General features: G+C 38.0%; 1 protein-coding gene across 6 annotated transcripts in view; it reads left to right on the top strand.

The window, feature by feature from the left end:
• The window catches only part of Ubr3 (ubiquitin protein ligase E3 component n-recognin 3), a 134,992-nt gene that overhangs the window by 51,647 nt on the left and 71,060 nt on the right, over positions 1–12,285 (top strand). For all 6 annotated transcript variants that reach the window (XM_038335831.1, XM_038335827.1, XM_038335830.1 and 3 more), the window contains exons 12-20: positions 208–273; positions 367–456; positions 1,152–1,280; positions 1,887–1,939; positions 2,041–2,174; positions 2,502–2,587; positions 3,551–3,692; positions 7,311–7,407; positions 12,141–12,282. In XM_038335831.1, coding sequence (XP_038191759.1) covers positions 208–273; positions 367–456; positions 1,152–1,280; positions 1,887–1,939; positions 2,041–2,174; positions 2,502–2,587; positions 3,551–3,692; positions 7,311–7,407; positions 12,141–12,282 — 939 coding nt within the window. The remainder of the gene's footprint in view (positions 1–207; positions 274–366; positions 457–1,151; positions 1,281–1,886; positions 1,940–2,040; positions 2,175–2,501; positions 2,588–3,550; positions 3,693–7,310; positions 7,408–12,140; positions 12,283–12,285) is intronic.

Here is a 12,285-nt window from a genome sequence, read left to right as displayed (position 1 = left end):
TACATTTTAACACCAAAGAAATTATTCTAATTTGGTATTTGTAACTGCAGAAGTTATTGCTGAGATGGTCTTTTCAAAGCTTCTAAGGTTTTAAGTGCTGATTAAAAACGAGTGTAGGAGTTAATCTAGGTGGGACTGTGTCTACAATGTTAAAGCCTTGGAACATGTGCTAAACCTTCTTTGACTTGTGTACTTTGTTTACTGCAGCCAGCACCTAACCAGGTCAGCTTTCACCTGCCACTGCATCGCTATTATGCTATGTTTTTAAGTAAGGTGAGACTGTCAGTCACAAATTCCCCTGGTGGTGTTGTTTGTAATTTAGGGAGAATATTGAATTACTAACATTCTAATCATGGATTTTTTTAGGCTGTGAAATGTCAAGAATTAGATTTGGATTCCCTTTTGCCGGATCAGGAGATGTTAATGAAACTGATGATTCATCCCCTCCAAATTCAAGTATGTATGTGGCTTCTAGAACACTGTGAATGGGATTTCTTGTAGTCTCATCCTCTTTTAGTTGATGCTGACATGAAGAATTAAGTTCTAATAGAATAAGAACAATTTCTAATCTGAGGTTTGATTTTAGTTCCATTTATTTATGAGATTTTTTTTTTTAGGTTGAAAGTTGAGTTAGATTGAGCTAAAATAGAGTGTATTCATCGACCTTGACCAAATAGATTTGTTTTATGGTCGTTCTTTAAGCATTATGTGTATATTTTGTATGGCGAGAATTGAAGGAAAAATAGAATGAAAAATAAGCATTGAATTCTCAAAAAGATTTTAGTGAAGTTACTATAGATGAATCCAGAGACCATAGTGAAAACTAGCTCATTCTTAAACTTCAATGATGAGAACTATATAAAATACAGTCATTAGTTTGGATATTTAAAAATAAGTCTACATAGTGGAACAGAGAGAGGCTAACCTGAGGAGCATAGTGAATTTGTGGTCAGCCTGGGCTATGTAGTGAGACCCTATCCTAAATATAAAAGCAAAACTAAAACAAGCAAACAAAAAAGTGTATTTAAACTGAATAATGTTGGACAGAATGCTAAGCTTGTATTATGATTAAGTCAACATTTTAAATAATTGCTTGATACAATATATTTTACTGAATTTAGATGATATATTTTTAATTCACTTTTTGTTAGGCTAGTCTTGCTGAAATTCATAGCAACATGTGGGTACGAAATGGTCTGCAAATCAAAGGACAAGCCATGACCTATGTCCAGTCTCATTTCTGCAATTCCATGATTGATCCAGACATTTACTTATTACAGGTGAGCCACCTTGATCTTCAGATGTTGTGCTTTATAAGTGCCTTGTTGTGCCTGGTACCTTAATTCACGGAAGTAACAGTGATGATGGGAGAACTTAGTTCACTGAGAAAAGAATATGTTACTTCAGTTTCCCAAAGGAAGGATGCTGTACCATATGAACCACAAGGGAAGCATCACGTTTTAGTTAAGAGGCAGAAGCAGGAGCCTGGAGAAAGCCCAGGCAAGTACTGTTCTGAGGGTTTCCGTAGGAAAGACCAGATAGAATGGAGGAAGGAGTTTAAATAGTTCTGGCAGGCTTTGCAGCGTAAGTGCTATACCTACTTGTGCTGCATGCAGCCTTAGATTCATTGAGGGCTTGGGAGACACTGCATTCACATGAGAGTTAGATGAACTGGGTGGACACTTGTGTGGGACTGCATTCCTACATGGATTTTCTACTGTTGAGGAATTAGGTATCCCCAGCTATCATTAGTATATAAGACTTCGATGCTTTTTCTCGTTTTGTGTGTCTTATGGCTTGTAGAAGAAAACAGAAAATTTAAAAACATGACTAATCTAAGAAGCAACACTAAATGTGAGAAATAAAGTTTTCCTTGTGTTTTAAAGGTCTGTGCTTCTAGACTTGATCCAGATTACTTTATATCGTCTGTCTTTGAAAGGTAAGCATATGCATAATAAGACAGGTATTAGGAGGTATCGGGAATTGAACTTAATTTTGTTTTATTCTCTAAAAATGAATTTGCAATATTTCTTCTTCTAGATTTAAGGTGGTGGACTTACTGACCATGGCTTCCCAGCACCACAATACCATACTTGATGTGGAGCATGAGCGGTCAATGCTGGAGGGCGCACTCACCTTCCTTGTGATTCTTCTGAGTCTTCGCTTACACTTAGGTAAACCATGAATTGTGATATCAATGACTGTTTCTTTCTCTTCTCTAGTCCTCTGTTAGTATTGGGTTTATGGATGTGGATATATTTAAACATACCTTTAAAATCTTGACATGTACAATTCACACATGGTTTAGAATAATCTTTAAAAAGTTCTTGCTTACAGGAGCAGCAATATCAAGGCAGTGAAACTGCAGTTCAATTTGGGCTTTGTACTTGTTACTCTTTATCTTAAGGCATTTCACATTTTGTAGATCATTATCATAAAATATGTGATGAATTTTTATAATGCATCTCTATATAGATTAATTCTGTTTTTAATAATTTTAGGAATGTCTGATGATGAGATTCTCAGGGCAGAGATGGTGGCCCAGCTGTGTATGAATGACAGGACACATAGCTCTTTGCTTGACCTCATATCCTTTAAAACTGTAATTTTGTGCTTGTGGTAAAAATTACTTTTGTGGATTAAAAATGTCTCAATTTTTAAAGATTTTTTTTTTTAAACTTGAAAATACGAAAAAAGAAAAGGGAGAAAAATCTCTGTTGTTTGCTGAAGGATATGTGCGGGCAGGTGGTAAGTGTTTGTCTCCTCTTACTGTCTCTCAGGAAGATTTTTTTAGACCTCAGGTTGACCTCAGAACTGATAGTTCTGGACACATAGGACCCAATCCTCTAAAACAGTATTAGGGAGAAGAAGCTGAACATTTTGTAAATGGAACCTTATGTAGCTAGCCTGGAATGCATAGAGCTTAGAGAGAGTCTTTATAATTACCATTAGGGTTTTAAACATCCTCAAGATTTTTTTAGAATTGGGTCTTGAATTTTCAAGTTTATGAATTATCCTCTGCCTACTGGCAGCATGATCCTTGGTGTTGAACTTATTGTTTAGTAGTGGGTTTTTGAGACAGGGTTTCTCTATGTAGCTCTTACAGTCCTGAAACTTGCTCTGTAGACCAGGTTGGCCTCGAACTCATACAGATCCACCTGCCTCTGCCTCCTGAATATTGGGATTAAATGTGTGCTACCACTGCCCTGCTCTTTCTGGGTTTCTGAAGAAGGGTATAGCATATTTATACATTGATGAAAATGGAGATATTAAAATTGCTTTTCCTCTCATTTGATGTAGTTTGATGAATTTATTCAGGGGAAAGTATGCTTGGGACTACTTCACTGTATAGTTTATTAACTAGCTCCTAGATTTAAATTATTGAAAAAGACATCATAATAAAGTTAATACTGATCGATTATGTGGCCCTCTTGTGGCCAACCTTATACATTACGGCTAGTCATTTTCTATTTTGGTAAAATTAGAAGTGAGTAATTTGCAGTCTTTAAAGCTTGTCCTAGTCATTGTTTTTTCTTGACAAATGCATCATATCCCAGAAAATCCCAACCCCAAAAGTGGCATTATTCCTGGAAGTTACAGCTTTGAATCAGTTTTATCTGCTGTAGCTGATTTTAAGGCTCCTGTTTTTGAACCTGGAGGCTCTATGCAACAAGGCATGTATACTCCTAAAGGTATGTTTACACATGTAAATAAATTCTTTCCTGTGTACACTGAAAGAAAATGCTTGTTTGTGTATTTACTTATTTAGTGTGCATGCGTGTTTGTATGGGTGTGTGTATTCATAGAGCCAGAGGTCAGCTTTGAATGTGTTGTTCATTCCTCCAGCTGTTCACCTTGTTCTTTGCAACAGCTCTTTCAGTGAAACCGGATCTCACTTCACAGGCTGATTGTTGGTTGAGGGCCCGAGAGATGTGCCTGTCCCCACCTCCTTAGCTCTGGGGTTGGAAGTGCATGCCACCTGGCCTTTTCATGTGTGTTCTTGGGTGGAACTCAGATCCTTGTACTCTAAAACAAGAACTTACTGACTTTACCCCTAACACAGTAACCTTTTATTAATTCAGGTTTGATATTCTTCTGCCAGATTTATCATAAATGTATGTTTTTTTTTTATATTTAACAGTGGTATTCCTTCCATTTAGGAGGCAGAGGCTGGTGGATCTCTATGAATTCAAGGCCTGCTCAGTCTACATAGCTAGTTCCAGGATAACCAGGGCTACATAATAAAGAGACCTTGTCTCAAATAACAACAGAAAGTATTCATGTTATATTATGGTCTTCTAAAATGATTGTTACAAAAACAGCCTTAGCTAGGAGCTCTAGTTCATTCTGTAAGTGACCACTAACATAAATGAACCATAAATTATAAAAGAAAGAAGGTATCTTTTAAAATTTAATTTGAAGCAGTTTTCATTATATTTATTCATTTATTTTGTTGAATTTAAAAAAAATTATTTCTTTATTTTATGTGCATTGGTGTGAGGATGTCAGAGCTGGAACTGGAGTTACAGACAGTGTGAGCTGCCATGTGGGTGCTGGGAATTAAACCTGGGTCCTTTGGAAGGGCAGCCAGAGCTCTTAACTGCTGAGCCATCTCTCCAGCCCCTGTTGAATTTTTTTTTAAAGACAAAGTCTTACTATGTAACTTTGGCTGACCTGGAACTTGCTGTATCCACCAGACTGGCCTCAAACTCACAGAGATCTACTTCCTCTGTCTCCCATGTGCTGGGATTCAAGGCATTTCCCCTAATGCTGAGCTCACTAACTTTTAACCTGAGACAGGTAAAGTCTGTATAGGATGCTGATGGTTCTTTCAGCATAATAAGTTTAAATTTACAGAGGTCTTTCCCTTAAGTGGTTGATTTTCTAAGGGTTTCCTCTTATGTTTTTATATGATTTGATTGACAAGAGTGAAAAATAGGTGGGATTTTGATTGGCAGAGAGGTCTTAATAGAAAAAAACACTGCTTTTCACATTAAAAATTTGATAGGGTTGGAACTGAAGAAATGGCTCTTCCAGAGGTCCTGAGTTCAGTTCCCAGCAACCATATGGTGGTTCACAACCATCTGTAATGAGATCTGGTGCTCTCTTCTGGCCTGCAGGGATACATACAGGCATAATATTGTGCACATAATAAATAAGTCTTTAAAAAAAAAAAGCAATTACTGCTCTTTAAAAATCAAGAAAATGAAAGGGTTTAAGTTTGTATTCTTTGACCTCCTCAGCATTATTTTGTAAATGAAAGTTCAGTATGCATTTTGAAGTTACATATAGCATGTACTACATTTAAAGGATAGAAGAAAAGCCTTATGTGTTGTTTACTGTGGCATTCCTAAGTCGAAGGAATAATCCAGTGTCCAGGTAGAATATGATCCCAATAAAGAGAAGCGGAGTATGTCTTTATTATTATTTAAAGAGCACATTGTTTCGGAAGTTGAGAAGAACTTAGGAATGGACTAGCCTTCCTGTATGATACAATGCTTTATGAGGTACACCAGGCTCACCCCATGCCTCATTTCCTCTCTGCTTTCACCAGAATTTTTCTGGGCAAAATCTGGGAACTGCTTGATAGACAAGCTCTGTGGATGGTTGTTGTGCACAGTAGAGTTCAGGATAGACGAGGGACTGCTCTCAACAGTTCCTGTGCTAGAGGGAAGTGAGATTAAGCTCTGTCTGGCTTTGCGAGAGTGGAGAGCAGAAAAACCATCCAAACTAGTGAAACATATGCTGTTTCTAAAATTATTCTCAGGTCATATTTTAGTATTTATGTTCAATTTAAACCATTTTGAAATTAAAATATATTTACATAATATCTCCCTTTCTCTTTTTTTTTAACCCCTCTCATGTTTCCCCTTTTTGCTCACTCAAATTGATGGCCTCTTAATTGTTACTTTCTCTCTCTCATATATATAAATATATAAATACAAATTGCTTAGTCTACCCAGTGTTACTTGTATATGTGATTTCAGAGCTGAACAGTTATTTTTTGAGGCAGGATCTCACTATGTAACCATGATCTGGAGCTTCCTATGTAGAATTTACTGGCCTTGAAGCCACATAGCTCACCTGCTTCTGCCTCATGATGCTATGATTAAAGGTGTGAGCCACCACATGTGATATATTTTTTTGTTACCATTATTTCTTTATTTTTATTTTTTGTTTTTTTCAAGACAGAGTTTCTCTGTGCAGTCCTGGCTGTCCTGGAACTCACTCTGTAGACCATGTTGGCCTTGAACTCACAGATATCCACCTGCCTCTGCTGGGATTAAAGATGTGTGCTACCACTGCCTGGATGGTGACATATTTTTTAAATTATTATAAAACTTTTATGAGTGTTTGTCATGCATGTATGTGTGCCAAGTATGTGTCACATGTATGTCATATGCCTTTGGAGGTCAGAAGAAGGCATAAGATCTTCTGGAACTAGAGTTAAAAGTATCTGTGAACAATCATGTAGGTGCTGGAAATTGAACCCTGGGCCTTCTGGAAGAGCAGACTGTGTTTTTAACTGGCGAGCCATCTTTCCAACTCCTTGGGACACCTTTTAGACATACTTAGGTTACTTACTTAGGGTTTTACTGCTTACCACCCCCCTCCCCCGTGGGTTAATTTTTTTAATATCTCTTTATCCAGACATGATTATTAATGAGGTTATATGTTTTATTTGTATCTTATAGTTACTTATTAAATCTGAAAATTTCATGTTGAAAATAATTATATAAGTATTAAAAGAAAATGCTGTATATACACTTAATACTAAAAACAACCTGTGCATCATCAGTTGTACACATTTAGTATATGGGATCGTGACTCTTAATTGTACAGAACGGAAGGAGAATCATCACTGATTTTTAGCTGAGGGGCAAAAAGCAACAGCTTATAAAGTGACCTTGTAATTCAGCTGATCAGTACATTTTTTAGTTTTCATAATTTTACAGTTGAATTATTTTAAAGGTATTTCACTCTTTCTAATATGTACCTTACCAAGAAAATAAGAAAACAAATGCTTAAATCCAACAGCAATAATCTAAATTATATAGTGGGGCATTGTTATGTTATAAAACTTTTGCTTATTGAGGCTTGTAGAACCCCAGAGGACATTCCTAAGATTGAAATTATGGTTTTTAACTTAGTAAAAGTAATCATAGCATCAAGATCTCATTAAGGAAATTTAATTAAATTTAACTTTCAATTTTTGAATTTAAAATGTTCTCAATGAATTTGATAAGTAATTTGAGTTTGATTTATTCCTAAAAAGTCAGGTTTCTGTTTCTGCTTCTTTTGTCTAATAGCTGAAGTCTGGGATCAGGAATTTGACCCCGTCATGGTCATTCTTCGAACAGTTTACCGCCGGGATGTGCAATCTGCAATGGACAGATATACAGCCTTGTAAGTCTGAGGAGTTGGTTAATGTCATTATGGAAAAGTTTGTATTTCTATAGGAAAGTTTCCATTGTAACACATGATATGGTCTCATTAAAATATACCTAAGAGAAAATGCTATCTAAAGGTTTTTTTAAAAACAATTTAGCTGAGATTTATTTTCTCAAAATCTTTATAAAAATTTGATATAAAGCTAGATGTAGTCTCCTAGTAGGCAGTCATATAGTAAGTATTTGTCAGACAAGTAAAACTGAAAAGTTCATGTTGAAAAATTGGAACATACCAGGCATGGTTACACACACCTTTAATCCTATCACTCAGGAGGCTGAGGTGGGCATATTTCTGTGAATTTAAGGCTAGCTTGGTCTACATAGCCCTTTCAAGGACAGTCAGAACTATTACGAGATTTTGTCTCAAAGAACAAGCAAACCAAATCAAAAAAGAAAGAAAAAGTAAAAATTGAAAGATAAGCCGGGCAGTGCTGGCAGCACTTGATCCCAGCACTCGGAGGCTGTGATCTTGAGGCCAGCTTGGTCTGCAAAGCAAGTTCCAGAAAAGCCCTGTTTTGAAAAACAAAATACAACAAAACTAACAAAAATTAAAAGATGTAAAATTCAAAGGAAACATTTGCTAGGAAAATCTATAAGTTGTTATGACTTTTTCAATGATTATGGATGTTAGCCATTTTGAATATATAAGGAAGCATACAATAAATTTAATAGTCTATTACTTTGTAACTAATAGAAATTTATTAAATTTATTAAATTCATTAAACTAATACAAATTTAATGAAAGTTCTATTTAATTATTTCACATACAGGCTGGAGCTGTGGCTCAGCACTGGCTACTCTTCCAAAGGACCTGGGTTCAATTTCCAGCACCCATATGGCAGTTTGCAACTGTCTACAACTCCCAGGGATCTGACACCCTTATATAGACATCCATGCAGACAAGATATCAATGCGTATAAAATAAGAATAAACAAATCATTAAAAAATTATTTCACGTAGGGCCTTGGTGGCACACGCCTTTAATTCCAGCATTTGGGAGGCAGAGGCAGGCGGATCTCTGAGTTCAAGGCCAGCCTTGTCTACAAGAGCTAGTTCCAGGACAGGCCCCAAAGCTACAGAGAAACCTTGTCTCAAACCAAAAAAAGAAAAAAAAATTCACATAAACAGTTTGGTAGGGGGAAATTTTATTTTATAGTGTCTGTCTGTTGTTATGTGCCAGGCACTGGGCTAGGAAAGCAGTTGTCTGTCTGTCTTTCTGTCTCTCTCTTTCTTCTTTTTGATACAGGTTCTTTCTATGTAGAACAAACTGGCCTCAAATTCAGAGATCCTTTGCCCCCAGAGTGTTGGGGTTAAAGGAATGCATCACCATGCCAGCTTTTCATATAATTCTGAGCCCTTCCTTCCTTCCTTCCTTCCTTCCTTCCTTCCTTCCTTCCTTCCTTCCTTCCTTCCTTCCTTCCTTCCTATTATTTTCTCTTTAAGAGCAGAATTCTCAAGTAGGCACAGTCTTGTCTCCAGGGAGTTTGGCTTTCCCTAATGACTGGTCGAGTTGCTGCTGACAGCTGATCCCTACACCCTGATTTTCTTGACTCCAGTGTCATGGTTACTAGTGAAGAGAAACCTGTTGGCACAAACTGACTTAGAACTTTTCTTGAGGGATAATGTGTCTCCTAATTAATGTTCTGTCGTTAGCTGTTTAGGTCTAAGTAATTTTTTATTGATAACTACTTCATACAGTCACATAAAATCACATCTCCAAAGCGGTTTTTAAACTATTATTTTCTACTTTCCTATTTTATTCTTTGTCTTTCCATACTTCTCCATTTGTCTCATTTGTCTTTTTAGTTCCTGCCCGTATATGTACTCCCCCTTGTAGGCATATCTGGAGGTCAGAGGTTGACATTAGGACGTTTTCTTTAATCATTTCTCCATCTTAAATTTTGAGATAGGATCTCTCACTGAATTTAGAGCTGACTGTTTTGTTGACCATCCCCCTGGGATCTGCTTATCTCTGCCCTCTAGTGCTGGAGTTACAAGAGTGCTACCACTCCTGGCTTTTATGTGGGTTATAGGGTTGAAACTCAGGTCCTCACGTTGTGCAGCAAGTGCTTTACCATTGGGCCATCTTGTGCCTGCAGTCGCAGTGCAGCTCCTTTTGATCCCGTGTCAATGATGTTTACTTTAGTCCTCTTTCCCTGGCATCTCTTGCCCCTGAGACATGCTATCTACTGTTCCATCTCTAGCTTCCAGGTCATGGGCATTCCTCAGATTCTGATATTTCCCGGTGCCCGTGAATAAGAGCTTTCATAGACTATGTTGTAGGTAGGTTTGTAAGAAGCCTTGTGTCTGGTTGTTTAGATTAACCTTCTCAGAGAAGTATCTTTAAATATCTTCCCAGAGGTAATGGCCTCTTTCACATTAGTCTGTGAACCAAATGGGAGGGAGACAGGGTTCGATGGTTTGTACGAAAATGGCTTCCAAAGGGAGTGACACTATTAGCAGGTGTGGCCTTGTTGGAGGAAGATGTTGCTATGGGGATGGGCTTTCAGGTCTCTTGCTCAAGCTTCCCTCAGTTTGATAGTCAGTTCACTTCCTGTTGTCTACAAGATGTAGCACTCTCAACTCCAGCACCATGTCTGCCCACATTCCACCGTGCTCCCCTTCATGATCATAATGGACTGAACCCTGAAACTGTAAACAAGGCAAGGACTGCCGTGGTCATGATGTTTCTTCACAGCAATAGAGACCCAAACTGAGACACAAGGCTTAGTGGTTTTGAATCAAATTCAAATCATGACTTTAATATTGTCTTCTCCCTTTTACCGTGCTTGACATTTTGTCCTCAGGGAGAGGAATCCTTCCAGCAGAATTCTTTACAGTGGTAAGGGCAACTTACGCCCTTATTGGTTTTAGCTTTTACTGTCCCACCTATAATTATTGATACAGCAGATACTGATAGTGTCATTGTGTATTTAAAATTTCCAATTACAATTATATTCTATATGTGTGTATGATGTTTTTGTGTAGATGCATGCGTGCCATGAAGTGTGGTGCTCAGAGGGCAATTTTGTAAGCTGGTTCTCCTTTTCCACCTTTATGTGGGTTCAGGGATAGAGCTCAGGTCACTAGACCTGTGGTCGTGCTTTTACTTACTGAGCCGTCATGTCAGCCTCTGCTGCACAAATTTCTTTTGCCTTTAGTTATGTGTAGGCATGGGGGTGTGTGCACTGGAGAGATGTTGGGTCCCCTAGAGCCGGAGTTACAGGTGGTTCTAAACCCCTGATGTGGGTGCTGGGAAACACACTCTGGACCCATAAACTGCTGGGCTTTCTCTCCAGCTCTTATTGACTATTGAACAGGGCATCCTGCATTATTTAGCAACTTTTTATAAATCCTCTGAGTGCACTTTGTATAAATGTATTAAATGTACTTAATAAGCCATAGACTTGGACTTATTGTTTTGTTAAAACTCTTCCTTTCCCCTCCCCTTGAGCTATGAGTAACATGGGTCTGTCAACTTTTCTATGTAATTTTCTCAAAAATTTTTTTTATTGTGCTTTGAGCCTGCTATTATTTGCATGTAGGATTGTAATTACTGTCTTTCTGGGGTCCTCCTGTTTCTTTGTTCAGATACAGATAAACACATCTCCTTGAGAGTTAGTCTCCTCATTTAGATGTAAAAGATATTCTAGGTCTCAGCAATAGAGGTATCTCATTTCCATGTCTGGGCCTTGTGTGAATCCAAACACAAGCAGTGCTAGGCCTCCTTAGCCCCCTTATTCCCCAGGGAAAGGTAAGTGTACTGTCCACCCGCTCAGCAGTCCAATGATGCAGGATAATCAGATGTGCTAGGGAGTCGAGTCAAAGCAGGAACTCAGTTTATTACTGTTAGCATCAACTTATATAGGCTAAGTGACATGGTGTGATGTGGGGCACCTCCAGCCAGTGAGAGACAGCCAAGCCCTCCCTCTGGCTGGAGCCTCTACCTAGTTTCTGCTGTCTCCTCCACACTTGGTTCCCTCAAACTTGAGCCAGGCCTTTCTCTGTCCTACAGGCCTTGAGGTACAGGTCCTGAGATAATTTTGGCCCAATAAAGCAGAGCAAGTAGACATACTACTGAAATACTGTATTTATTAAATTGTATTTGTTTAGTGTGTGTGCCTGTGGCCACGTGTTCCTACCATAGGTGGTTGTGTGGAGGCCAGAGGACAACCTGTAGGAGTCAGTTCTCTTCTGCTGTGTGGGACATTAGGCTTGGTGGCAAGTGTCTTTGCCTAGTAAGCCATCTCACTAGCCCAAAAGACTTCAAAACTATCTCCATAGCGTCAGTGACTACTGGTGACCCTTTCCTCTGACGCCTCTAGTGGGGGTCAGAAGAATGTGCCTCTTTTTATCTGCTTTCCAGCCACTAGCAGTGGGAACACTTTGAGATGACTGATTTTGTCAAGTGTTTGACGAGGAAATTGCTTTGCTATACGTTCTTTTTGTTAGTATTTTTATATTTATCTTTAGTTTTTAGCCTAGCTTTTTTGATAAACTTTTATCCAATAGGAAAGGAAAAAAAATAATGTTCATTGTGTAGTGAATAAGTATCTAGCCTTTTAAAACATTTATGATCAATTAGTAATGTTTAGAAGATGTGATAGAAATTAATGCCTGTAAATCAGTTTAAACTGTAGTTTAAATTTGAGTCTATCATGTACTTTTGATTTTGTTTTATTTTTACAGTTTAAAACAGAGTGGGAAGTTCCCTGGCAATCCCTGGCCTCCTTATAAGAAAAGAACACCATTGCACCCCAGCTATAAAGGCCTCATGAGACTTCTGCATTGCAAAACTTTGCACATTGTGCTCTTCACTCTGCTCTACAAGGTA

Source organism: Arvicola amphibius, chromosome 7 (genome assembly GCF_903992535.2).
Source record: "Arvicola amphibius chromosome 7, mArvAmp1.2, whole genome shotgun sequence".
Classification (NCBI taxonomy): domain Eukaryota; kingdom Metazoa; phylum Chordata; class Mammalia; order Rodentia; family Cricetidae; genus Arvicola; species Arvicola amphibius.
This window is presented reverse-complemented; position numbering and strand designations above follow the sequence as displayed.